We start from the raw sequence: 27,808 nt of genomic DNA on the forward strand, positions 1-27,808 counted from the left end.
TGACTGTTCCTAGAGGGACCCCAACATTAGGAAAGACGCTAGATGACCCGTTTCAACCTGACGTGTGATGACTGTTCCTAGAGGGACCCCAACATTAGGAAAGACGCTAGATGACCCGTTTCAACCTGACGTGTGATGACTGTTCCTAGAGGGACCCCAACATTAGAAAAGACGCTAGATGACCCGTTTCAACCTGATGTGTGATGACTGTTCCTAGAGGGACCCCAACATTAGGAAAGACGCTAGATGACCCGTTTCAACCTGATGTGTGATGACTGTTCCTAGAGGGACCCCAACATTAGAAAAGACGCTAGATGACCTGTTTCAACCTGACGTGTGATGACTGTTCCTAGAGGGACCCCAACATTAGGAAAGATGCTAGATGACCTTTTTCAACCTGAAATGTGATGACTGTTCCTAGAGGGACCCCAACATTAGAAAACTTGAAGTGCTGTTGATGTTTCCATGAACGCAGACCTTGCAGGGCGCTTCAGACGAGCAGTCCAGTCGGTGCACGGGGAAATCGTCATGCTGCGTGGTCCTGTCCGGGATGCCAGAGGTCAGCCAGGTCTCAGTAAAACACAACACGCAGCAGTCCATGTCCCGCTGGGAGCTCATCGACAGTGGAGTTCCTCTAGCTCGTTATTAACAGACTGAACACTGATAACAGCAAACGCTAGGGATGGAAGGTCAAGTCACGTGAGGCCACCTAGCCAGGAGCCCGCCTTGTCCTCTGCTTCTAGGCTTGTAAACAGTGTCTTGGTATTCGGGGCTGCGCACGAGTCTGGAACATCCAGTCTTGAGTGCAGTAAGTTGAAACAGTGATAAATGATCTTCTAGACGAAGTGTGCCAGACAGCTAATAATGAAAGCAAAAGCTAAAACCAGGGACACTGACGCTCGTAGCGTGTCCCCATTGCTCGGCGCCATCTTGTCCCCGCCTGCAAAGAAGGTCTTTATCGATTATCAAGAACCACTTACAGCAACTCTGTCCACTGGATAACCTGTGGGATAGAGTCCCTCCAGGATTTTGCGGGCTTTTTTGGGAGGGGGGGGGGTTGTTGCGGCCTAAAACGCCGGATTTTGCGGCAGCTTTTCTAAAAAAAAATAATTGCAATGCATCCTGCGATATTTTTAGCCGGTTTTTCTTTCCTCGATGAAATTGCGAGAGCACGTGAAAGTTGCAAAAATAGTTGTGATTTTTTTTCTTTTTGCGAAATTCATTAAAAATCGGAGGCAATTTGTTCCAGTGAGAATAAAACCACACTGTTCTGAGATATAAGTAACCTTACCAAAAAAGGTTCAGGGGGACAAAAATTCTAACAAAATGTGGTTTATTTGTAAATGAAGACGTGCATCTAGGGGGGATTCCAAAAAGCAGCAAACAAAGTGCACAGAACCTCACCACTAACCGTGCACACTGACTCTCACTCACCTTGATTCTTCCCGCGCTTGCAACGGATCTGGATGCAATGGATCTGGACGCAGTAGATCGGGACGCAGTAGACCTGGATGCAGCAGATCTAGATGCAGCAGATCTGGATGTGCAGTAGCTCTGGATGCAGCGGATCTGGATGCAGCGGATCTGGATGCAGTAGCTCTGGATGCAGCAGATCTGGATGCAGTACCTCTGAATGCAGCAGATCTGGATGCAGTAGACCTGGATGCCGTAGCTCTGGATGCAGCAGATCTGGAAGCAGCAGATCTGGATGCAGTAGACCTGGATGCAGCAGATCTAGATGCAGCAGATCTGGATGTAGTAGCTCTGGATGCAGTAGATCTGGATGCAGCAGATCTGGATGCAGTAGCTCTGGATGCAGCAGATCTGGATGCAGTAGACCTGGATGCAGTAGCTCTGGATGCAGCAGATCTGGATGCAGTAGACCTGGATGCAGTAGCTCTGGATGCAGCAGATCTGGATTCAGTAGACCTGGATGCAGTAGCTCTGGATGCAGCAGCTCTGGATGCAGCAGATCTGGATGCAGCAGACCTGGATGCCGTAGCTCTGGATGCAGCAGATCTGGAAGCAGCAGATCTGGATGCAGTAGACCTGGATGCAGCAGATCTGGATGCAGCAGATCTGGATGTAGTAGCTCTGGATGCAGCAGCCTCTGTCGTGGTGATTTGTCTTGTCGGTTGTCCAGCCACTTCAGCCGTTCTCCGGGTGTGTTTTGTGGTAGAAAAGTGCTTCGTTTGTGTTCCACCTCAACGTTGCACGTGGTGCAAAACAGTTTGCCCCCGCTTTCGTGCACAGCACCAGGGAACTGCCCTGGACGGTCTCTGGCAGTCATTTTAGTTGGTAAATGTGAGACGTTCATGGCGCACGTCTGCATCCTCACAACCAGAAACAAGGAAATGAGTTGGGGGACGTAGGGCTCAGTGGTTGGCGCGGGGGATTACTATGCTTGCTGATGCTCACGGGGAACTATGATGATTGTTCAAATTTGCGGGAAAGTTGCGGTGATTTGGCCAAAATTGCAAGGTCGCGCAGAATTCACGGGGATTGGCTGAATTTGTGTTAACAGTTGCGATCGCAACACCGCAAAATCCTGGAGGCACTGATATTTACAGCCGCCTCCGGTCCCCCTCCTCAGCACGTCTGACCAGCCGAGCAACCAATCAGCATCACGTCTCCACGAGGGGGCCCATCACCACAAGTGAAACAAGGAAACGGAAAAACGAAAAATGACCACGTGTGTGATAAGCCATAGAAACACACACTGACATGTATTCGACACAACACAATTAAATCGATCTTACTGATATCAGCTCAGCAGAGCAGCTATAGCAATAAAGGAGAAGACAAGGAAAACAGGAGGGAGAGAAAGGACTAAAGAGTAATCCAGAGGGTTCCAGGGAGTCATGGAACTACCACAACTTCACAATATTTACACCACTCGCTGCAAAAGCAAAGCCCAAAGCATAATTGATTAACATCATTAATTAACACCATTAAGGACACCAGCCACCCCGCTCATGTTCTGTCCTTGCTCCCTCCATCTAAAAACCGCTACCGGAGCATCAGATCACACACCACCCACCTCAGAAATACTTCCTCTCCACGGACAGCCAGGCTGCTGAACAGCTGACGCACCCATATGCACCTCACAACGTTGCATTATCGTGTATTGTATATTGCGAATATAATGTATGAATTCATTGTGTACATAATCTATTTTTGGGATGGTGTCTTTGTGTTCCTTGTGTTAAAGCAGAGCGAGCCAGAACACAAGAATCTCATTGTATCCTAATACACGACAATAAAGTTGAACTGGAGTGTGTGCGGTAGATGCTAACAGTGTGTATGTGAAGTGTCCGCCTGTGAGAGCACAGGATTAATCCCAATAAAGTCTGGTGTCTGAGATCCAGGACTTATCGTAGCGCCTCCGAGCAGCAGACAGGCTTTACAGCCACCCACAGCCCCCACAGTCATGCAGACACCCCAAGGCCAAGAGAACGGCTGGAGCCCAAAGCACCACAACCCCAGAGGAACACCGAGCCCCGGAGGAGGCCAGCAGCCTGCAGAGCAACAGCCCCGCGTGCCCCGGACGAGCACAAACCAGTCCACAAAACCACGAGCCGGACCCGCACCCCTGAGGTACACCCCCCAATCCACCTGGGCAGGCGGCCACCCCCTGGCCAAGCCCATCCATGCCAACCAGCCCATCCTGGAAGTCCCAGTGCTTAATGTATGCTTGTGTCGTTATGGAGTTAAAATGGCAGGGTGTGGGGGTACGAGTCTTCCAGGCTCATCAGACTAAAACCACCCACACCCTCCCTGCCCAAACGGACATTCCTCAAGAATAATTTTGTAGGAGTTTTAACAGAGGAACTGAATCTGTCGGCCTGAGAAGAACCTGATGATGAATACTAGACAGAGAATTTACACCCAGTGTAGTTTCCATGAATAGACAAGGGCTCGTGAATTATTAAACAGAGATTTAATTTATTATGACCAGACCCAAATGGCATGGCTCTGTTTCAAGAAAGTGACTGGTGATGATCTTTTAAGTGATAATATTCAAGAATAAAAGAAGAACCCTCCAGAATTCGTAGGATTTCCGAGGGATTCTCCAGGAGGAGTGGAGAGAAGTAGAGACCGCAAGTGGGCTGTTCATTGGCCAAAGGACGCTCTTAGAAAATGGCTGGATGGATGGACAATTTTATCAGTAATCGCGAATATTGTGTATCCAGTTTTCAGAAATCAAATAAGAGAAAATGACACAAATTTCATGGTTTTCGTCACGAAGAAGAATACATGAAAACTTACTGATGTCCAGATGTTTGGATTTAAGTCCAAGTTTTCAGGATCTCTCACTGACGCAGTTACATGTTCCAGCTATGCGGAACGTTTTCCTCCAGCTAAATGGATCAATAAACATCAGAGGACACTTATTACTGTTTCCAGTCATCTGTCTTTATCACCATCTTCTGTGGGGAACACACATTACAAACAAACTGGTCACAGACCTCTTAGAACAGGTCCCACAACTAGTTCCCCCCAAGAGCTAAACCATGTCAGGCATGCCAGGCCAGGGTCAAAACGTCTGGCTTTTGTTTTTCCATTGTGCGCTGCCATGGTCATAGTACGTAATAAAGGTGGTAAGCTATGAGAATATGGTATCACTGTCCAGGTACGACATACAAACATCCTTCCCACAATGCAGTTCTTCCTACCATAACCATCTCTGATTCCACAAAGAATCTAAATGACTAATTCCCTTTATTTCTGGTATAAATGTCATAAAAGCAGATCTACAAAAAAAACAATCACAATAAAACAATATAAATAACAGTGAAAATATTTTTTAAAAGCTTAGAAATAACCGACATTTTGTTCCGTTAAGATGCCAAAGAATACGCCAAAAAAAAAAGCAATGACAAGATACCAGCACCAGTACCATCCACCGGCTCAGATCAGAAGATGATGTCACAGCGGGTTCAGGAATAACACAAAAGGTTTGAATGGTAAGAAACATGAGGGTACCAGAAACACACGAGGACACATGACGGCGCGCTCTGACAACCATCAAACCAAACAGCCCAACTTAAATACACAGAAACACAACTGAAAAATCAGAAAAAGCTTCGGGGCAAATGGGTAACCTAGGAAAACTGGACAGGATTCAGGACTGGGATGATGTCAGAGCAGGGCTAGACATGAGATGAAGGGAACAGGGCTGGAGTGGCTGGGAGCCGCCATGACAGATGAGGCCCAAACCACATCAAATATATTTCCAACAAACTGCTTCACCAGGCAACAAGGGAGGACACCAGCCATCCAAAAAAAAAACAAAAAAAAAAACCTTCTCTTTTTGTAAAGGTAATGCATGTAAAATAAAGATAGAAAAAAAGTCCCTTATTTTTAGACTACACTCTTCATTTTTCCTCCCCAGTCATGTTGGACTTCAGGGCCACAAGCACGAGGTTCCGGGAAGAGAAGTTCGGGTCAAAGAGGGGAACCAGACGACTCCAGATACCTACAGAGATAAAACAATGGAAGATAACATGGAGCACAGCAATGCAGGAAAAAGGCAGAGACAGAGAGAGAGAGTGAGACAAAGAGAGAGACAAAGAGAGACAGACAGACAGAGAGAGAGAGAGAAATAGGTCACAACTACATCCTGGACTATACAAGGTGTGAGGTCGACTGCTTTTGGTAGAGCAGAAACCTGAACTTCATCAAAGAAATTGTAAACACGTATCATTGTCCTACAGGAAACACGGTATAGAGGACATGGTCCTACTTACTGCCCTGTGAACTACAGAAAGCTGGCAGGATCATGCACTAAGCTAACAGGGATCAAACAGGGAAGAGACTCAGCTATGTTAATGTGGTACAGATCAGAAGCCACTCCATTAAGCTGGTCAAAACAGGAGGTTTTTACATCTGGAATTTACCTCCACTGAGAAAAACGTCTTCCTGTGTGCTACCTACATTCCCCCAGTGGAATCCCCATATTTTAAGGAGGACATGTTCTCCATCCTAGAGGAGGAGGTTAACCATCTCCAGTCCCTCAAAGAAGGCTGAATCAGTTCATCTGGGCACAACGTTTATTGACAGAAACATTTCATCGCTCAACTAAGTGACATCTTCAGTCTAAACTGACTGCAGGCGTCCCCACCCTTCTAAACAATACAGTACAATACAGTTGCATCAACACATTCCCAGTCCCATGTCCACATTGTAGTCCAGACACAAACACGACGAAGGAACAAGCAAACATGGGTCACGACTCTTACATCTCTGTCATTCACTGCACCTGTACATAGTCAACGGTAGGCTTCGAGGGGACTCCTGTGGTAGCTAAACCTACAGCTCATTTCCCAGGTAACAGTACAGTAGATTACTTCCTAACTGACTCGAGCCTGGCGTCTCAGAGCATTAACAGTCACTAATACCCCTGTCAGACCACAGCAAGTCCACAGTCTACCTGAACAGATCCAGTCATGAAGAATCAAGCTAACCAAACCACATACTATTAAAATAGGCTACAAATGGAAGGAAAGTAGTGTAGAAACCTACCAAACCATTATTAGGCAACAACAAGTACAATCACTTTTAGACCAGTTTCTGGGGGAAAAAAAGTCTTCCAATGCAACAGAGAAGGTGTAAACAGGGCAGTAGAAAGCCTTAACAATATATCTGACCTTTCAGCCTCTTTATCAAACCTAAAGACCTCAAACAGAAGCGCCAAAAAAACTAACAATAATGACAAATGGTTTGACAATGCATGTAAAACCTCAGAAAGTAATTAAAGAACCTATCAAACCAAAAGCATAGACTCAGACAACCAGAACATACATCTTCACTATGGTGAAACATTAAAACAGTATAAAAACACAGTAAGTAAAAAAGGGACCGACATGTTAGACATCCGCTACATGCAATTGAGGAATCCATAAAAAACAAACCACCACTTCGGGGAAAATCGGAACACTCTAAACAAACAAAAACACGAGGATCTACCCATCCAGAATGGACACATATGGGTAAACCACTTCTCCAACCACTCCCGTCTTTGGTCCAATAGAGAAGAATAAACAGCAAAACACATACAAGATAAACTACATAGTTTAGAGTCAACCACAAAAGACTATCAGAACCTACTAGACTCCCCAATTACAGTGAACGAACTACAGGACAAAATAAAATCACTTGAAACGAAGAAGGCCTGTGCTGTTGATGGCATCCTAAATGAAATGATCAAATTCACAGACCCCAAATTCCAACTGACAATACTGAAACTCTTTATTGTCATCCTTGGCCCCAGGATCATCCCAAATATTTGGAACCAGGGACTGATTATGCTGCTCTGCAAAGGTAGAGATAAATTTGACCCCAATAACTACCATGGGATCTGTGTCACCAGCAACCTCGGGGAAATCCTCTGTATGATCATCGACCACAGACTCCTACATTTCCTTACACAAAACAATGTTCTGAGCGAATCCCAAATTGCCTTTATACCAAATTATTGTACAACAGACCATATCTTCAGCCTCAGCACCCTAATTGACAACCAAATAAACAAAAAAGAAAATTATTCTCCTGCTTTGTTGATTTCGAAATGCAGTTTTACACCAGGGTCTGCTGCACAAACTGTTGTAAAGTGATGTGACATCCTATGACATCATAAACTCAAGGTACACACACAAAAATGTGCTGTCAAAATAGGCAAAAAAACACACTAACTTCTTTCCCCAAAGCTAGGGTGCTAGACAGGGGTGCAGCTTGATTCCGACCCTCTTATATATGTGCTCCAATTATTGGGGCATCACACTGCTCAGCCTCCCTGGAAAGTCTACTCTAGGGTGCTGGAAAAGGAGGCTCCGACTGATTGTCAAACCTCAGATCCAGGAGGACAATGCGGATTTGTCCTGGCCGTGGAACAACAGACCAGCTCTTTACCCTTGCGGAAGTGCTGAGGGGGGCATGGGCGTTTGACCAGCCAGTCTACATGGGTTTTGTGGACTTGGAGAAGGCTTACAACCGTCTACCCCAGGGAACTCTGGAGGGGGTACTGCGGCGGTATGGGGTACCGGGGCAGTTGCTACAAGCCATCCGGTCCTTGTATAACCAAAGTGAGAGCTGTGTCTGCATTCTCGGCACAAAGTCAAACACCTTTTCGCCAAGGTAGTCCCTGGTCTCCGATTCTGTTTGTGATATTCATGGACAGGATCTTAAGGTGCAGCCAAGGTGAGGAGTGTGTCCATTTTGGGAACCTCAGAATTGCATCGCTGCTCTTCGCCGATGACGTAGTTTTGTTGGCTTCATCAGAACGTGACCTCCAGCATACTTACAAACCAATCAGTAGCTCTTTCCTTACCAGCGTCATCACGTCCACGTTCACGCGATGGACCTGCATGCTAGCTCGTAGCTCACCACTGTCGACTGATTTTAACATTACAGTGAAAATGAACAGTAGCACTGTAAACATCAATGACCTTCGGGGGTTTCGCGAATTGGATTTCACGGGAAAAACTGAGTTACTTTCTAAAGGCCGCCCGGAACCAGCGCTGAAAGACCTTCACACTAAAAGGGGAGACTCGTGAGGGGATTCCAACAAGACTGGCACGGACGCAAGAAATGGCTATGTGGCTGTGCAGCGGCTAGCCGCCTCTTCTGCTGCTCCTGCATGTTGTTTTCAATGCGTGATTATAGTGTGTGGACTCAGGCAGGCTGCGGGCACCTTAATAACCTGACACGCGCTCAGTAAACACCAGAAGACCGCAGTACACATCAGAAGCCACTGTAACACTCCGCTTACTGGTTATTAGCGGGTTCTAGGGCATCAATTTACCTGAATGGCATTTCCTTGACACTACACTCACCCACAACATTTGTGCTTGGCACAATGTGTAATTAGGTGTCTTAAAATATGTTATGCTTACCTAATCTCAAAGCTCATGGCACGTGCCTGATATATATATATATATATATAATTTTTTTCCCCAGAAACCATCAATGGTGTTGATAAAAGTGCTCAACAAATGAGTGGAATATTAAGATAGATGTAGATTTTCATTGGGAGTGATGAAGAAGGGCAGGATTAGGAACGAGTACGTTAGAGGGACAGCTCAGGTTGGACGGTTTGGAGACAAAGCCAGAGAGACAAGATGGAGATGGTGTGGACATGTGTGGAGGAGAGATGCTGGGTATACTGGGAGAAGGATGCTGAATATGGAGCTGCCAGGGAAGAGGAGAAGAGGAAGGCCAAAGAGGAGGTGTATGGAGGTGGTGAGGGAAGACATGCAGGTGGCTGGTGTGACAAAGGAAGATGCAGAGGACAGGAAGAGACGGAAACGGATGATCCGCTGTGGCGCCCCCTAACGGGAGCAGCTGAAAGTAGTAGATGTAGGAAAAAAAACTTTAATACTTTGCAGTACAAGCCTGTTTCGTGCATCATGCACTCATCAGCTGCCAATGTGGTTAAACAACAAAGAAAAAACATAGCCTGTGTTTTTTTGTGAGGTTGTGTGTTTTTTCTTTGTTGTTTAACCACATGGCAGCTGATGAGTGCATGAAACACGCATGTACTGCAATGTATTACAGTTTTTTTTCCTACATCTAATATATATATATATATATATTCACATACTTATTTTATCTTATTTTATTCTCTGTACCTACTTATTGTATGTATATTTTTTGTTTTATTTCACACCTGTTTGGCAATGTAAATGTATGTTTCCCATGCCAATAAAGTCCTCTTGAATTTGAATTGAGATGGAGAGAGAGACGGGGGGGGGAGAGACAGGGGGGGGGGGGAGAAAGAGACAGAAAGAGAGACAGACAGAGAGAGAGAGAGACAGAGAGCGAGAGAGAGAGACAGAGAGGGAGACAGAGAGAGAGAGAGAGAGACAGAGAGAGGGGGGGAGAGAAAGAGACAGAGAAAGAGAGACAGAGACAGAGAGAGAGACACAGAGAGCAAGAGAGACAGAGAGGGAGACAGAGAGAGAGAGAGACAAAGAGAGGGGGGGAGAGAAAGAGACAGAGAGAGGGGGGGGAGAGAAAGAGACAGAGAGACAGAGAGAGACAGAGAGAGAGGGAGACAGAGAGAGGGGGGGGAGAGAAAGAGACAGAGAGACAGAGAGAGACAGAGAGAGAGGGAGACAGAGAGAGGGGGGGGAGAGAAAGAGACAGAGAGAGGGGGGGGAGAGAAAGAGACAGAGAGACAGAGAGAGACAGAGAGAGAGGGAGACAGAGAGAGGGGGGGAGAGAAAGAGACAGAGAGAGACAGAGAGAGAGGGAGACAGAAAGAGATATTCGATTGTATTTCCCTCAAACAGTTTAAGGCTGTGCGTGTCCTCACCGTTCTCCTGCAGAAAGATCATTCTGTCAAGCAAAACCAATGTTTCCACCACTGGGGCCAGCAGCAAAGCCAGGCTGAAGTAAACCACCACCCGGCCCTGTTGCTTCAGCATGGCCTCCAACCGGCCCAGGTCCAGGGGAAGCTCGGCAGGCAGGCCCACACGGGGAAGACCCAGACGGGCGTACCTGAGGGGCACATGGGATGCAGCCGGCCTGTTAGCGTTATAATGGGTTAGCTTTAGTGGCTAACAGAGCAGGGCCCTGGGATCTCTGGGGGCTGGTTTCCTAACTGACTTGGCTTACAATAACATCTGATTTGACTAGTCAATTGCTGGACTAAGGTGTAATGTTCTTTCTCAGTTTGGTCCTGCTGGATTAGCTAACAGCAAAAAGTGCAGTAGAAATATCTCCAACAAGCCAGCAACAAGTAAAAGGAGCATGTCATTACTGGAGCCAGGATGGCTAGCTTGAATGACATACTGTAGCTTTAGCATTCGTATTGTTTTGGTTCATAACTTGGTCTATGCAGGACAGAAGCACTATAGTTTGATTTTTACACAAATTTCAAGTCTTTATAAGTACGGAAAACACAGTTTGGATCTGCCTTCACACTGTGAACAACTTCTCCCTCTGAGCGTACTCTCTAGTTTAACTGCAGTCAAGCGTGTCAACCAATAAGAGATATGCAGCAATGTCCTGCAACTCTCAAATGAAGATTCAGATGGAATTTCTATGGCGTAAGATGTGGGAGAATTTTGTATTGTTAAACTGACAGTGGATCAACATTAGAGAGATGAAACGTGGAAGATATCAACGTTTTGGGTTCAGTTTGTGGATCACCGTTGCCGGGCCTGCAGAGCAGAGCAACTTCAATTGATTAAAGAGCCTGTGTACAATTTACACCTGACCTCCACAGAGAGCATACCCAGCCCTGATCAGCAATCTTGATGCCCTCATATCAGTTATCTGTAATCTTTATAGTTTGCAAGCATGAGCCAAGTTCTTTTTCCAAGAAGGAACATCACAGGCCATCAAACAACATCCAGCTGGTTCCTGTGTTTTTGAATGTAGGAATCTGGGGCACTGAGTTCAATTTTACACATCAGCCATTTTTTTAAAGTGCAGGCTGTTTCTGAGCATCACTGACTGCTGGCTGCAGACATACATTTGAAGGTAAAGGCGGGTCAGGCACTTACTCTGTAAAGGGCAGTAAGTGAGCCTTCTTTATCGTCTGGATTCCCGCCCTCCGCAGCTCAGGCCTCGCCCCCCTGATTACTGTCTCCAGCATTGCCCGGTAACAGTGTGTCCTTAGCAACCTGCTCTCCTCCCTCAACCGGCACAGGTAGTTCTCAATGGCATGGCACGCACCCTCTCTCGCCTTATAGGAAAGCTGGTGTCCCGGCAACCCGCACACCCAGGAACTCATTGGGTAGCCAAACTCTGAGTCAGACGTGTCACTGGCCGGTGTAATAGAAACGGGAGGAATTACCAGACCTGGTGGGATGGGGTTTTCTTTGGTGGTGAGCTTCATGTAGCAGCATGCCACTGATGTGATGCCACGCACATGCGGGCAGTTGACAAAGTGGTGGAGGAGGGTGGCACTCAGATCACCACAGGCGTGGAGACCTGTCAGGACAAAGGCTGGGTAGCCACACTGCCCTGCTTGATGGACAGGCTGTGCACAGCGGCAGCAGCAGTCACAGGGAAACTCCTTGTTATCGTCATTCTTGCGCAGGTGCTTCGGAGACAAGGGTGAGCTGGACTGGTGCTGTGATGGCAGCTCTGAGTCCTGGGGCTGTTTTGTCAAACAGGAAGTGGCACAATCTGTAGAACTAAGAGGTTCTGGTTCTGTGGTGTGGAGCCACCCATGCTCCCATTGTTCAGAGTTTCCTAGCTTCTTTTTACTACGTATAGATTGCCCTTGGTGACCATTTCCAATACATTCAGCAGGAATGAGTTGCTTGATGAAGACCTCCCATGATGCCTTGGGGGTTACCCAACCGGTCACATGGCGGGGAGAGGGTCCAGAAACTGAAAGCTGAAGGGAGCCATTCTAGAGGGGAAAAAAATTGAAGATAATTTTTCATCATTATGGAATAATATTTATACAATATTTTACAGTAATTAAAGCTCAAGTAGCCTGTCTTTAGGATGAAGACTGGAAAGGCAGTTGGTCCAGATGTCATAGCTGTGGAGGCATGGAGGTGTTTAGGAGAGATGGCAGTGGGGTTTTTAACTAGATTGTTTAACACAATCTTGGAAAGTGAGAGGAGGCCTGAGGAGTGGAGAAGAAGCATACTGGTACCGATCTTCAAGAACAAGGGTGATGTGCAGAACTGTAACAACTACAGAGGTATAAAGTTGATCAGCCACAGCATGAAGACATGGGAAAGAGTAATAGAAGCTAGATTAAGAGGAGGAGAGGTGATGATCAGCCACAGCATGAAGATATGGGAAAGAGTAATAGAAGCTAGGTTAAGAGGAGAGGTGATGATCAGCCACAGCATGAAGATATGGGAAAGAGTAATAGAAGCTAGGTTAAGAGGAGGAGAGGTGATGATCAGCAGCAGCAGTATGGTTTCATGCCATGAAAGAGCACCACAGATGTGATGTTTGCTTTGAGAATATTGATGGAGAAGTATAGAGAAGGTCAGAAGGAGTTACATTGTGTCTTTGTAGATTCAGAGAAAGCTTATGACAGGGTGCCGAGAGAGGAGGTGTGGTATTGTATGAGGAAGTCGGGAGTTGCAGAGAAGTATGTAGGAGTGGTGCAGGATCTGTATGAGGGAAGTGTGACAGTGGTGAGGTGTGTGGTTGGAATGACAGATGGGTTGAAGGTGGAGGTGGGATTACATCAATGGTCAGCTCTGAGCCCTTTCTTGTTTGCAATGGTGATGGACAGGTTTTGACGGATGAGATCAGGCAGGAGGCTCTGTGATTGGTTTGTGTTTGAAAATTGAAAATAAAGCTTGTTTAAAAAAACCAATCTAAGCACGCAGTATATACTGTATATTCTGTCATGTCTACCTACCTCATGTATATCAGTAACCTGCTAACAAATCTATTCCAGCATCTTTGCACTCTGTACCACTGCAATACTGACTTCCTGTTTCACCTGTATATAGTCATTCCTTGTCTATATTCCTGATTGCTGAGTTGTTATTCTCTGTATGTACACTGAGAGCCACTAAACCGGAGTCAGATTCCGTGTTATGTGTAAACATACATGTCCAAATAAAGATGATTCTGATTTCGATTCTGACAGCAGGATGAGAAAAAAGAGGAAAAACATTTCTTCAGCCACCACTCCCTGCATGCGTGTGTGTTCTAGTGTGTAGCTGTGAGATGAATAAAGTCTCTCGTCTCTTCACTAATGCTCTTGTGGCTGACTGACAGCGGATCCCCACAGCCATGTTCTAAAGCCTTCCCAGAAGAATGGAGGCTGTTTAGCAGCAAAGACTCCATATCAATGGAGCGTTGGGCATTCTCACAGGAATGTGGACGTCAACATGCTATTGGTTTTAGTTTGGTGGTAGAAGATCACTTGTCTTCTCTGAATCTCACTCCCAATTCATCGGACAGTTTGTTCTTATATGCCCTCAAGTGCAGGATAATAAATAAAAAAAAACACAAAAATAAAAATGTGAACTTCTAGACTACAATGTTAAAGCGATCTGAATTATAGAGGTGTCAAGAATGAGAATATATTTTTTATTTCATGGGACCTTTAAAAGGAGGTTCCTTCACTGAGACATTTTCACCAACATCCTGACCTTTTTCTGCTTTTCTTTCTCGAGGGTCCACAGCAGCTGGCCATCAAACTTGGATGCCATCGCGACCAATGCATGATCAGCCTCGATTGCCGTCACAGACAGTCCGAGTCCAAATGACAGAAACCGGGTCAGATGACCCTATGTAAAGCATGGGAATGAAGACAGCACATGAAACTAGTGTTGAAACCAGTGTCCATTTTGACTCATGCAGAGTTGAACGACGGCTCCATTTCTGTGAGGATTTGTTCTCAGCAGATCAGGTCTTTCCATTTGTCAAAAGCTATAATAAGTTATCAAAGAACTAAAAATACCCTAGAACTGATTTTGCTAACTACTTCCTAGTATAACGAGATTACAAAATGTAATGTGTTAGCTGTGGGACTGCGAATCAGACACAACCTACAAGGCTAGATGTCAAGAGTACAGAAGAAAAGATGATGTCGACTTTGGTAGCAGAAACCACAGATTAAGAACAATACCTGTCCTGAGCCCACATCCACAACACTCTGGCAGTCAGTCTGGTCGCAGAGCTGTTTGACTAACTGGGGACAAGGATGGTAGATTAAGAAAACACCAGCATGCTAAACAATGTCTTATATGTATGGTGGTGGGGAAGGTGCTCACAAAAGTACCAGTGACAAGTAACTTTAACAAATGAACGGGGCTCGTACCATGCCAAGCCTACGGATCTCATGCTGTTTCTTGGGTTTGACGTGTTTCCTAAATATATGCCCCAGCAGAGAGCTCTGGCTCTGGTTTTCCAGGAACTCCTCTGGCTTCAGCGGGCCTGTTTCCCAATCCTGCTCCGGCCCAGCCAGCCGGGGAAAGGCCAGGGCATGCGCCGTGGCCCGGAAAGCCAAGAGGGAAAGAGGCCATACCATTGGATATCTGTGATGACAACATGCCCTGGATCAGTTATTTTTCACTTATTTTTTATATTGTAGGCCTATACCTGATTTGCTTCTTCTTGACTTGGGCTGTTCTCTTTGTTTTTGCACATGCTGCATCATAGATGCTGTAAAGTGATATTCCCACCCCTCTTTGTCTCATAACTCAATATGCTCTGCTGCTTTTTCATTAAATTGTTTTTAAAATAATTTCTGTATTGTCAAGTCAACTTTATTTGTATAGCCCAATATCACAAATTACAAATTTGCCCCAAGGGGATCAATTTGCTTCAATTGTCTTGCTAATTGTTTAATCAGAATCAGAATACTTTATTCATACTCGAGGGGAAATTGGTTATTTTTTTCCAGAAAGCAGAACCAGTTCATTTGGACACAGAGTTTAGTGGGAGAAACATTTCATCGCTCATCTAAATTACTTTGTCAGTCTCAGCTGAATGCAGGTATCCTCGTTCTTGAAAGAGTGGCCCCTGGCCTGTAGGTGGGTATAGACTGCAGAGTCCTGGCCAGACAAGTTACAAGTCAGCCAGGACCAGTACAAGTACAAGTCACAGCAGTTGGACAGACTCTGGAAAAGCGGATGGCACAACACAGAAGAGCTACCTCGTCAGGCCAGGACTCTACGGTCTCCACCCACCCACAGGCAGGTGGCCACTCTTTCAAGGATGAAGATGTGCACATCCTTGATAGGGAGGAACACTGGTTTGAATGGGAGTTTAAAAGGCTATCTACGTGAAGAGGGAACAGCCCTCCCTGAACCAAGGAGGGGGGCTAACATCTGTCGCCATCTTACAATGTTGTGATTGCAGCTATTCCAAAATCCTCTGTGAATAGTACATGTGGCCACTGTACATCTAATTAATGTCCATGGCATTTGCATATGAAACAGATTTCAGGTTTTGTCGTTATGCAACTGCACTGTTTATAATGTTGGGGACACCTGCAGTCAGCTGAGACGGACAAAGTCCCTTAGGTGAGGATGAAACGTTTCTCCCACTAAACCGTGTCCAGATAAACTGATTTAACTTTCTGGGATTTCCTTACTCGGATTACTGAGCATGCATCAAGACATGTTTATGTTTTCCCTTAGTACCCGGTACTGCAACAAACTGAAATCAACAAGGTTTGACCTACAATCTAAATTGAAATAATTGCATTAAATCTAATCAGATTACCACATGCATACCTTCTGTCCCTGTGTGCTGGGTCCAGTAAGAGCTCTGCGATCTGTGGGGGTGACAGGTCACAGAGCACCTGCTGCCATTTGATGGGTAACGTGTTCCAGAGATCTTCAGAAAAGAATTCCTGTGGAGGTATAATGTTGACAGCCTGATGGGACATGAATGCTGTAACAGTATGGTTATTGAAAGTGGTATGCTATTACATAAGGGCACATGTGGGTATCTGTCATTTCATGTGATTAGAGTGACAAGCAATTGTGGCAAGAAGCACAAGGCCATATAATCAGGACAGAAAGTTAGTAGAAGATGAACTTGTTTATGCTCAAAAGCAGGACAAGTGAGATTCCAAAATGTCAGCGTAACCACTGAGATGTTAAAACGACCACTAGCGGGTCAGACATCCTTGCATATAGGATGCTCCAAGGTGTGCTCCTTATACAGTGCATCCGGAAAGTATTCACACCCCTTCACTTTCCCACATTTTGTTATGTTACAGCCTTATTCCAAAATGGATTAAATTCCTTTTTTTTCTCATCAATCTACACACAATACCCCATAATGGCAAAGTAGGAAATTTTTGCAAATGTATTAAAAATAAAAAACTGAAATATTGCATGTACATAAGTATTCACACCCTTTACTCAGTACTTGGTTGAGGCACCCTTGGCAGCGATTACAGCCTCAAGTCTTCTTGGGTATGAAGCTACAAGCTTGGCACACCTATATTTGGGGTATTTCTCCCATTCTTCACTGCAGATCCTCTCCAGCTCTGTAAGGTTAGATGGGGAGCGTCGCTGCACAGCTATTTTCAGGTCTTTCCAGAGATGTTCAATGGGGTTCAAGTCTGGGCTCTGGCTGGGCCACTCAAGGACATTCACAGACTTGTCCCGAAGCCACTCCTTCGTTGTCTTGGCTGTGTGCTTAGGGTCGTTGTCGTGTTGAAAGGTAAACCTTCACCCTAGTCTGAGGTCCTGAGTGCTCTGGAGCAGGTTTTCATCAAGGATCTCTCTCTACTTTGCTCCATTCATCTTTCCCTCGATCCCGACTAGTCTCCCAGTTCCTGCCGCTGAAGAACCTCCCCACAGCATGATGCTGCCACCACCATGCTTCACTGTAGGGATGGTATTAGCAAGGTGATGAGAGGTGCCTGGTTTCTTCCAGACGTGACGTTTGGCATTCAGGCCAAAGAGTTCAATCTTGGTTTCATCAGACCAGAGAATCTTGTTTCTCGTGGTTTGAGAGTCCTTTAGGTGTTTTCTGGCAAACTCCAAGCGGGCTGTCATGTGTCTTTTACTGAGCAGAGGCTTCCGTCTGGCCACTCTACCATAAAGGCCTGATTGGTGGAGGGCTGCAGAGATGGTTGTCCTTCTGGAAGGTTCTCCCATCTCCACAGAGGAATGCTGGAGCTCTGTCAGAGTGACCATCGGGTTCTTGGTCACCTCCCTGACCAAGGCCCTTCTCCCCAGATTGCTCAGTTTGGCTGGGCGGCCAGCTCTAGGAAGAGTCCTGGTGGATCCAAACTTCTTCCATTTACGAATGATGGAGACCACTGTGGTCTTCGGGACCTTCAAAGCTGTAGAATTGTTTTTGTACCCTTCCCCAGATCTGTGCCTCGATACAATCCTGTCTCGGAGGTCCACAGACAATTCCTTTGACTTCATGGCTTGGTTTCCGCTCTGACATGCACTGTCAACAGTGGGACCTTATATAAACAGGTGTGTGCCTTTCCAAATCATGTCCCATCCATTGAATTTACTACAGGTGGACACCAATCAAGATGTAGAAACATCTCAAGGATGATCGGTGGAAACAGGATGAACCTGAGCTCAATTTTGAGTGTCATAGTAAAGGGTGTGAATACTTATGTACATGCAATATTTCAGTTTTTTAATGGTATAAAAAGGGTAAGGCTTTTATTTGAACTCCAGTCGCCCTGCAGACCGACTCAGACTTTGCTGACATGTCAATAACAGCCTTATTCGTCTCATTGACTGCTGTGCAATCTCTCTGTGTCATTAGCCACCACGGTGGCTTCGCTACAATGACTCTTTAGTGACGGCGAGCTGACACCATGATCACACTGTTTCCCTGAGGCCGTTTGGCAAAGCATGTAAAGAGTGTCCGCAGCGGCCCCCGGTAGACTGGCGGTTACGTACGATTATGTAGGAGTCGGATATGTGTTTGTACGTCGACAGAAAAGTGGTGAGATTCTTCGCCAAGCCCCTTTGTTCCTCCGGTGAAAGGGCTGGGGAGAACATCTGGGCACCTTCTGCTGCTCGGGGAGGAGCAGGAGTCCGGGACCCCCACGTAGGGCAGCCGGGCCGCGGACTTCCCTCGTTAAGTCGTGCGGAATAGCGGCACCAGCACCTCGGCAGCCCCACGTAGAGCAGCCGGGCCGCGGACTTCCCTCGTTAAGTCGTGCGGAATAGCGGCACCAACACCTCGGCAGTCCCACGTAGGGCAGCCGGGCCGCGGACTTTCCTCGTTAAGTCGTGCGGAATAGCGGCACCGACACCTCGACAGTCCCACGTAGAGCAGCCGGGCCGCGGACTTTCCTCGTTAAGTCGTGCGGAATAGCGGCACAACAGCGAACCACCAGTCACGTGTTTACAGTAGCCACACGACCTCTGACCCGGAAGTACAGGTCATGTGATGATGGCGAGGCGTACGGTGGGACGGCAGGTATTTTCTCTTTCCCTCGGGTCGTTGTCGGCCGCAGTATTTCTTACCGTGTGTCGCGGAGGTCTAGCTGTCGGTTGACGCGCAGGTTTCTTGCGTGGCGACAGGTCCGTCACGGCGGCTACAGCCGCCTTAAGCGGACTCGCCTCAGCTAGCGTTAGCTGCTAGCGCGCTAGCGTTAGCTGCTAGCGTTAACGCGCTAGTAGCTAGCGCGCTAGTTAGCTAACGTCAACGCTGATCTACGTCACGTAACAACTGCAAGTTATGGCAAGTCAGACGAGGTGAAGCGGTTTTGGTTTGACGGGTTTACGTGTGCGGGTCACCGCTACTTGCCTTGCTCTTTTAAGGGCGCTGGGGAACTTTGATTTTCCCAGTGGACCTTTGCCTTACTTACGTTGTACGTAAGCTCAAGTCGAGTCGGATGTCGTATAAATAAAGCACGTTCAAAAACAAGCCACGTTGAGAGACGCGCTGTGCAGCCCGGAGCAGGTAGCGGAAACACGGTCCAGCCCACAGCCACGTAAACCACGAGGCTCGTGGGCGCGGACCAACAACACGTGGGCTGTGCGTTATTAGCTTGCTGCCCCCCTGTGTGTGTGTTGAAGTGTGTGGGAGTACGGCCGGCGTCGTGTGGGACTGCCGCTTCTCCCTTACCTAGCCCTCCCCTCCCCCTTCCCATCCCACCCCACCCCATCCCATCCCTTCCCTTCCATCCCACCCCTGTGTGTCTGTGTTGTGTTTATCTGTTGTCTTGTTTCACTGCCGTTTATTGTAGAGCCACTTGGAGTGTTAGAAAGCCTCTGTATAAGTGTGATTTATTGTTTTTATTATTATTACATGGGCACAGGCAGAAGTCAGCCACACCAGGATTCAAACGCTATGAGTAAAAGTACGTTTTGGTCCGGGACTCGGAAGAGCCGGTTTTGGTCCGGGACTCGGAAGAGCCGGTTTTGGTCCGGGACTCTTGGTCCGGGACTCGGAAGAGCCGGTGGTAACCTGCCGGTCTTGCACAGAAGTACCGCTGCACTGCTGCTCCCACAGGCGGTCGGTCACTGTTAACGTTTCTCTCTCTCGCTGCTTTGCAGGAATTTCAACTCGGCCCGTTTCTTCACGCCTCTGAGCCACGTGCCTCGTTGCTTATGTCGGTGTTTCTGGGATTTGTGTTTCAGCCACCTGCTCTGCTCTGCTCCGTGCAGCACTTCTCTCAGCGTGGCTTGTTTTTGAATGGTACATTTAGAAAATCCAAGTTCGCCGATGACCTTAAAAAGGCAAAGCAAGCAGCTGTAATCCTTACAAGTAGGGAAACACGTCAAACAAAAATTGGTTTAACTTCTGCGATTTGCTGTAACTTGTAGTTCAAACGCTCGTGAGTAAAAGTACATTTTGAGTCGGGACTCCTAAGAGTCAGTGGTAATCTTCCATTCTTGAACAGAAGTACTGCATTGCTGCTCGTCATAGGCAGTCAGTCATTGTTAACGTTTTCTATCTCTGTCACTGCTTTGCAGGAAATTCAACTTGGCCTATCCAAATTTACCAAGAATGATGCAAACCTTTGTCTCAAGCCAAAAAACAAGACATTCTAATCGGGTGTTATTCTTTGAATGTACGTTGAGGAGATATATTTACCAGTCATTTAAAGTGTGTTAAGACCATATATTTTGACTCAGCTGTTGCCAGGGTTTCTCTCCATCATGTCGGATATTATGATCAGTTTGGTTTCCTCTGATGACCAAGCATCAACGAACATTCAACCAGGAATGGGAAATAAAAAGCACAAGGAGTTCCTTAGAAAGAGAAGATTTTTGGAGAGAAAGGGTTACCTTAAGGACAAGCAGAACAAATTCAAGCACAAAAAGGCACAGTCTACACAGGGGCCCAGTCATCATAGCCCAGTTTCACAGGAAAATGGAACAAAGCATCCCCCCCCTCCCACTGTGACACAGGCCCAGAAATCACTTCATGCATCCAAGTCAAGCAGCAGTGTTGTCTGTAGCTCCAGGCCCTCAGTATCCACCAAAAGCCCTGCCACCTTGACTGTCACAGTTTTGAATTCAAGCTACCCCCGACAGAGCATTAAACCGGCTACCAAAGGCACCTCAGCACCTCGAAGCCTCAAACCCACTGCCTGTGTCTCTAGTGGCTCATCACCCATTGGAAAACCTGAAAAGTACCTTGCAATTGACTGTGAGATGGTGGGCACGGGCCCACAGGGACGTGTCAGTCAGCTAGCACGCTGCAGTATTGTCTCCTATGAGGGAGACGTGGTGTATGACAAGTTCATCAAGCCTACTATGCCTGTTACTGACTACCGCACACGCTGGAGTGGCATCCGGCCCAGGGACCTCGCCATGGCCCCCCCATACATAGATGCCAGGAAGGAGGTGAGGGGGGGGGTATACAGGGGGCATTTTGACCCTAAAAATATTTTTTTAATTTTCATAATTTCATTATACTGTCACACTGTCACTGTAAGGATCTCCATGGGGAGTCTGTTGTTATGACAGCAGATAAAGGGAAGTCCTAAATTAATTGTTTAAGTTGCATATTAAATAGAATTGTAGATAGAAATGGAGCATAGTCGAAATAAAACAAGCTACAACCAGTATCCCAACATTGGAGGAATGCTCAGGTATGGTAATTTGACCGCATTTTATATCGCGCTTTTCTAGCTGCAACAGCCACTCAAAGCACTTTACAATTAATGCCTCACACACACACACACAAACACACACACACCAATGGCGGTGTCAAACATGCAAGGTAACAACCAGCTCATCGGGGGCAGTTAGGTGTCTTGCTCAGGGACATCTCCACATTTTTGCAAGGAGGAGCCGAGGATCGAACTGGCAACCATCCAGTTACCAGACGACCTGCTCTACCTGCTGAGACACTGCTGCCCCAGTTAAAAAAAGTTTATGTAGGAAATTATTACTCTGAGCATTCTGTGCAAATTCCTTCTCTACAACTACATGTTATCCACAACACGTGGGGTGAAATGTGTGGCTGAAGACTTCAGTTTGTCACATTATAGCCTTCAGTGACCTTGTAACTTCATATCCTATTTTACCTGCCATATATACCACTAGTAGTGAGTGTAGGCTAATGGTCAGAACCAGAGTCCAGACAACTAATGCGACAGATATCCCTTCATTTCCAGAATGATTACCCATCATAGAGACGTTCTCAGTTTCTGTCATAAAGAATTCTGAACCATAAAGACGCAGAAGACGTTTCAGTCATCACTTAACAAAATGTGCACGTATTCTATAAAACACCTAGTTGTGGTTAGCCATGCTCCATGTAGGACCAGGAGTGTGCACATAAAGAATTAGTAATTGGAGAAACAGGTGGAAGAGGTTTTAGTGTAAAAATTAACATTAATGACTTCAATTCATAATTGAAGGGAGTTATGTCTTTCCTTCATTGGCAGATCCTGAGGCTACTCACAGGGAAGGTTGTGATTGGCCACGCCATCCACCATGACCTAAAAGTCCTGGGCTACTTCCACCCTTCGTCCCTCATCAGAGACACCTCCAAGATCCCTCTGCTCAACCGCAAGGCTGGCTTCGGTGAGACGGAGTGTGTCTCTCTGAAGCGACTAACCAAGGCCATATTTAACCGAGATATACAGGTAGGAAACAACACCAGCAGGTAAAGAAGGTAGCGTGATTGTGTTGATTAAGGCAAGGTGCTTGACAAAGTCTCACAATGTCTTGAAACTAGAATATCCAAACTCAACAACTTTGGAGACGCTGAGTTCAGTTAATCAAGGTGTTAAAGTGGCATTCTTTAACCTTTCCATTATAGATAAGATTACCATCTTTCACTAGTTGACCATGTTTGATGCTTCTTTCTGATTGGTCCTACAGAGAAGATGCTTCTCTCTGATTGGTGCTACAGAGAAGATGCTTCTCTCTGATTGGTCCGACAGAGACGATGCTTCTCTCTGATTGGTCCGACAGAGAAGCTGCTTCTCTCTGATTGGTCCAACAGAGAGGTAGTTCTGCCGTAGCCTCTGCTAAATTAATCACTGCTGACTGAAGTAAAACCTGTCGTTCCTATCATGGTTCATAAGCACAAATGGAAGTCTTTTAAAAGACAAAGTGAGTGTCCGGGTAGCGTAGCGGTCTGTTCTGTTGCCTACCAACACAGGGATCGTCAGTTCGAATCCCTGTGTTACCTCCAGCTTGGTCAGGCGTCCCTACAGACACAATTGGCCGTGTGTGTGGGTGGGAAGCCGAATGTCGGTATGTGTCCTGGTCGCTGCACTAGTGCCTCCTCTGGTCGGTCGGGGTACCTGTTTGGGGGGGAGGGGGAACTGGGGGGAATAGCGTGATCCTCCCACACGCTACGTCCCCCCTGGTGAAACTCCTCACTGTCAGGTGAAAAGAAGCGGCTGGTGACTCCACATGTATGGGAGGAGACATGTGGTAGTCTGCAGCCCTCCCCGGATCAGCAGAGGGGGTGGAGCAGAGACTGGGACGGCTCGGAAGAGTGGGGTAATTGGCCGGGTACAATTGGGGAGAAAAAAAGGGGAGAGGGAATCCCCAAAAATATAAAACAATAAAGTTAAAAGGGCAAACCGTCTTTTTAAAATGCAAACACTTTCAGGAGAAATGCTTTTAGGAATTGAGAATGAGCTGAATCATTATTGTTTTACCATAGTCAGAACCTTCTTGCTGTGAGGCAAGAAGGTTCTGGGTTCGAGCCCTAGGGTAGTCCAACCTTGGAGTCATCCCGGGTCGTCCTCTGTGTGGAGTTTGCATGTTCTCCCCGTATCTGCGTGGGTTTCCTCCGGGATCTCCGGTTTTCCTCCCACAGTCCAAAGACATGTAGGTCAGGTGAATCGGCCGTACTAAATTGTCTCTAGGTGTGTGTGTGTGTACTCTGTGTGTACCCTGTGTGATGGCCTGGTGGCCTGTCCAGGGTCTCTCCCCACCTGCCACCCAATGACTGCTGGGATAGGCTCCAGCATCCCCACGACCCTGAGAGCAGAATAAGCGGTTCGGATAATGGATGGATGGATGATGGGGGGTTTGTAGCCTACTCCAGTAAGTGTAGGACAGAAGGCAGGAAGACGTGTTAGGCATGTAACCAGTCCATCACAGGGCCCACACAGACACCCACTCACACACCATCCATACCTATGAACAATTTAAAGTTTCCGCTCTACTAGTTCGGCTTTGGTGGTGGGAAAAAACTGGAGAACCCAGCGGAAACCCACCAAACGGGGATGCTAACTCCACACAGAGGCCCAGGAACAAACCCGAGACACTGCTGCTGCAAAGCGACAGTGTTATCTGCTGCACTGCCTGCTGCTGTGCTGCAGCCACACTGATCAGACCTTCTTCTTTCTGTCTGCAGACGGGGAAACAGGGTCACTCCTCTGTGGAGGACGCCCAGGCCACCATGCAGCTCTACAAAGTGGTGGAGGAGGAGTGGGAGAGGACTTTGGCCTCAAAAGGCCAGGCCAGGTGTTGACGGTGTTTTGAGAGGGAACTAGGTTGTAAATTTAAGAGATGTTATGGACATTTTGGATTAGTGAATTAGAGAAAAAAACCAAAAACAAATTGTGAGTTGAATTCTGTGACAACCAGTTTATCAAGAGCAGCAGTGTGTTTCATGTGACGCACTGAACCTCCTGCACATTCATCATAAATCACCCTGGATTACCGTTTTAACAGTGGTTGTAATTTTAAAGTGGGTTTTTTAATGCCAGATGAATGATTCAACAAGAGCTTTCTGTTGTGTGTCTTTCTCCTGCCTTACTTCCCATGTCGGTGACCTTCTGTTCGAAAAAAAAAAGAAAAGGTTGTGGGCTACATGTGTAAAGCGCTTTCTAGTCTACCGACCACTCAAAGCGCTTTACAGTGGATGCCTCCCTAAACAGCATCCAGATGTGGGCCACTTCAGGCAGTGATGTGGCACTGCTGGCCTTCTTCTGGCCCTGACAAAATGGATGTGAGCCTGAAGTGGCCCGTGTGGTAAATGGTGAATATGGCCCAAATATCACAAAACAAATATGGCCACCTTTGGCAAATGTGTGGCACATGGGGCATTGCTATGGCTTGGTTCTGGCCCAGATCTGGCAAACGGGAGTGGACCGCCCAAGTGCCATCATTCCACGCAGCATGTGGGCTGGAAGAAGTGTCGGGTGTGGGACGGGTCCGGGCCACAGCAGTTTTGCTATCTGGGTCATATTCACCCAATCACACACACATCCACACACTGATGGAGGAGGCTGCCATGCAAGGCGCCAACCTGCTCATCAGGAGCAGTTAAAGGTTCAGTGCTTGCTCAAGGACACTTCGACACGCTCTGGAGGAGCCGGGATGGAACCAGGAACCTTCTGGTTACCAGACGACCCGCTCCACCTCCTGAGCCATGCTGCCCCTGCAAGGTTGTCTTCAGTTTATGGATTTATGTTCAGAAGGTGCTGCTGTCGCCACTAGGCGGCAGCCTTACACTTTTTTTTTTGCTTAAGATGAGTCAAATGAGACTTTACTGCTGAACCTGGAACTAATGATGTAGGGCCTGTTTTACTTTCTTTCAGGAAGCTCTTTTGTAAATGAAGGACATGGCAGATACTGGTCTTATTTAATATGTTTTATATGAAACAAAAGATCAACTTTTTGTGTAACAAGGTTGAAATAAATTTTAACTATGATCCTAAACACGAGAGGTGCTTTTTGATGGACACCTTCCAGAAGATGTTTTTTGTTTCAGTCAAGCAATGCGAAGTTCAACCCCCGCGACCTCATGAAGACCTCATGAAGACCTCATGTGAAGACCTCATGAAGACCTCATGTAAAGACCTCATGTGAAGACCTCATGAAGACCTCATGTGAAGACCTCATGAAGACTTCATGTGAAGACCTCATGTAAAGACCTCATGAAGACCTCATGAAGACCTCATGTGAAGACCTCATGTAAAGACCTCATGTGAAGACCTCATGAAGACCTCATGTGAAGACCTCATGAAGACCTCATGAAGACTTCATGTGAAGACCTCATGTAAAGACCTCATGTGAAGACCTCATGAAGACCTCATGTGAAGACCTCGTGAAGACCTCATGTGAAGACCTCATGTCTGACGGTCTCTGTACTGACATACAGTAAGGTGTACTGTGGTAGTACTGACGGTCTCTGTACTGACATACAGTAAGGTGTACTGTGGTAGTACTGACGGTCTCTGTACTGACATACAGTAAGGTGTACTGTGGTAGTACTGACGGTCTGTACTGACATACAGTAAGGTGTGCTGTGGTAGTACTGACGGTCTCTGTACTGACATACAGTAAGGTGTACTGTGGTAGTACTGACGGTCTGTACTGACATACAGTAAGGTGTACTGTGGTAGTACTGACGGTCTCTGTACTGACATACAGTAAGGTGTGCTGTGGTAGTACTGACGGTCTCTACTGACATACAGTAAGGTGTACTGTGGTAGTACTGACGGTCTGTACTGACATACAGTAAGGTGTGCTGTGGTAGTACTGACGGTCTCTGTACTGACATACAGTAAGGTGTACTGTGGTAGTACTGACGGTCTCTGTACTGACATACAGTAAGGTGTACTGTGGTAGTACTGACGGTCTCTGTACTGACATACAGTAAGGTGTACTGTGGTAGTACTGACGGTCTGTACTGACATACAGTAAGGTGTACTGTGGTAGTACTGACGGTCTGTACTGACATACAGTAAGGTGTACTGTGGTAGTACTGACGGTCTCTGTACTGACATACAGTAAGGTGTGCTGTGGTAGTACTGACGGTCTCTGTACTGACAAACAGTAAAACACCTCCTCACAGCCACGGTCTGTAGTATCCTCTGGCCTCCTCGCCACTTATTCAACAAACATCTGTAGTTTTGGCTCAGAGAAATAATACTCAGGTATTTCAGACTTAATGAAGTAAAAAGGTGCTCTTGTGTAAAATGTGTAAGTGTAAAAATAAAACCTATGTAGTCTGGAGGTAAGATTACATGGCTGATAGTTTTTCTGTATTAGTTTTTCCTGTCAAACAACTTTGTGTAGTTATAATTATGAAAACTAGCAATGCTGATGATGAGAGATAACTTTTGTCCTCTGTAGTGAACACCCAACTGTACAACAATACATCACTCACTCATGATTTACCCACTTCTGGGAGTAGAGCAGGACCTCAGACTCCCCCACCACCACCAGGTGATCAGCCCTGCGTGTTCCAGTGTGATGGTGCTGCAAGCTGGGAAGTCAAGAAATCACAAGACACGAGGAAGCCAGTGGTGGAGACGTGTCAGAGGAGTGTTGATATTGTGCCTACTCACTGGCTTCAGTCAGCAGTACTCACTACCTGTGACTTCACACCGCTGCATTAGTTGTGCAGGTGAGCGAGCGGTCCTGCAGTCCTTGATGCACCGTGAAGTTCATTAAAGAGAGCTTCATAAGTCCACAGACGACATTCTCCACCAGTCCCATCATTTCACAGGTACTCTCTGACGGGGACTGAATCTGAACTCACACTGAGGACCAAAGTCTCACCTTCATGAAGATGTCCGTCTCTGACTCACGGCTTGAGAGCTGAGCACAGATGAACCGTTTCCACCTCTAATGGGGCAACAAAAAAGATTCAGTTCACTTCTAACACAGGATCTGTCGAAGTATAGACCAGCCATCTCACCACTGGGAGCCCCTTTATGTAGTTTATGTGTAGTTTATGTGATTTTACACCACCAGCTGGTTTCTCCTGCCAGTGAAAATGTGCTCATGAGAGACATCAGCTGTTCTGTTTGGTTGGCAGGAACATGACATGGACTGCATTCTGTTCACACTTGGCCCTTTCTCTTTCCTCGCTGTCTTGCCTTGAGTAAACTGTCTGGTGTCGTATTTCCATCCATCATCCAAACCGCTTATCCTGCTCTCAGGGTCGCGGGGATGCTGGAGCCTATCCCAGCAGTCACTGGGCGGCAGGCGGG

General features: G+C 46.7%; 2 protein-coding genes across 4 annotated transcripts; one reads left to right on the plus strand and one right to left on the minus strand.

Moving 5' to 3' along the window:
* Positions 1-3,967: 3,967 nt before the first annotated feature.
* Positions 3,968-18,686, minus strand: mettl25b (methyltransferase like 25B). Its single transcript, XM_056285771.1, has 8 exons — positions 18,330-18,686; positions 16,179-16,297; positions 14,759-14,975; positions 14,567-14,629; positions 14,088-14,225; positions 11,511-12,367; positions 10,316-10,500; positions 3,968-5,479 (listed from the first exon to the last, which is right to left on the minus strand). Exons 1-8 carry the CDS (start codon positions 18,429-18,431, stop codon positions 5,379-5,381), a joined length of 1,782 nt encoding a protein of 593 aa, XP_056141746.1. The 5' UTR covers positions 18,432-18,686; the 3' UTR covers positions 3,968-5,378.
* Positions 18,687-18,806: 120 nt separating this feature from the next.
* isg20l2 (interferon stimulated exonuclease gene 20-like 2) lies at positions 18,807-27,808 on the plus strand. 3 transcript variants are annotated; one of them, XM_056285770.1, is made up of 5 exons: positions 18,807-18,855; positions 20,358-21,233; positions 22,283-22,483; positions 24,217-24,355; positions 27,758-27,808. In XM_056285770.1, exons 2-4 carry the CDS (start codon positions 20,544-20,546, stop codon positions 24,331-24,333), a joined length of 1,008 nt encoding a protein of 335 aa, XP_056141745.1. In that variant the 5' UTR covers positions 18,807-18,855; positions 20,358-20,543; the 3' UTR covers positions 24,334-24,355; positions 27,758-27,808. The 3 variants fall into 3 exon arrangements, with proteins under 3 accessions (XP_056141745.1, XP_056141743.1, XP_056141744.1); XM_056285768.1 differs by lacking the exon at positions 27,758-27,808 and having other exon boundaries at positions 24,217-25,516; XM_056285769.1 differs by lacking the exons at positions 18,807-18,855; positions 27,758-27,808 and adding an exon at positions 19,742-20,148 and having other exon boundaries at positions 24,217-25,516.

This window comes from Lampris incognitus, chromosome 9 (genome assembly GCF_029633865.1).
Source record: "Lampris incognitus isolate fLamInc1 chromosome 9, fLamInc1.hap2, whole genome shotgun sequence".
Lineage (NCBI taxonomy): Eukaryota > Metazoa > Chordata > Actinopteri > Lampriformes > Lampridae > Lampris > Lampris incognitus.

Excerpts from the sequence above, each read along its gene's own strand:
- mettl25b (XM_056285771.1), bottom strand. The coding sequence starts at position 18,431 with ATGTTCTCCCCAGCCCTTTCACCGGAGGAACAAAGGGGCTTGGCGAAG. Across the intron at positions 16,298-18,329 it reads TATCCGACTCCTACATAATC|GAATTCTTTTCTGAAGATCT; the intron begins GTACGTAACCGC and ends ATACCTCCACAG. Across the intron at positions 10,501-11,510 it reads CACTTACTGCCCTTTACAGA|GTACGCCCGTCTGGGTCTTC; the intron begins GTAAGTGCCTGA and ends TGTGCCCCTCAG.
- isg20l2 (XM_056285770.1), top strand. The coding sequence starts at position 20,544 with ATGTCGGATATTATGATCAGTTTGGTTTCCTCTGATGACCAAGCATCA. Across the intron at positions 21,234-22,282 it reads ACATAGATGCCAGGAAGGAG|ATCCTGAGGCTACTCACAGG; the intron begins GTGAGGGGGGGG and ends CTTCATTGGCAG. Across the intron at positions 22,484-24,216 it reads TATTTAACCGAGATATACAG|ACGGGGAAACAGGGTCACTC; the intron begins GTAGGAAACAAC and ends TTCTGTCTGCAG.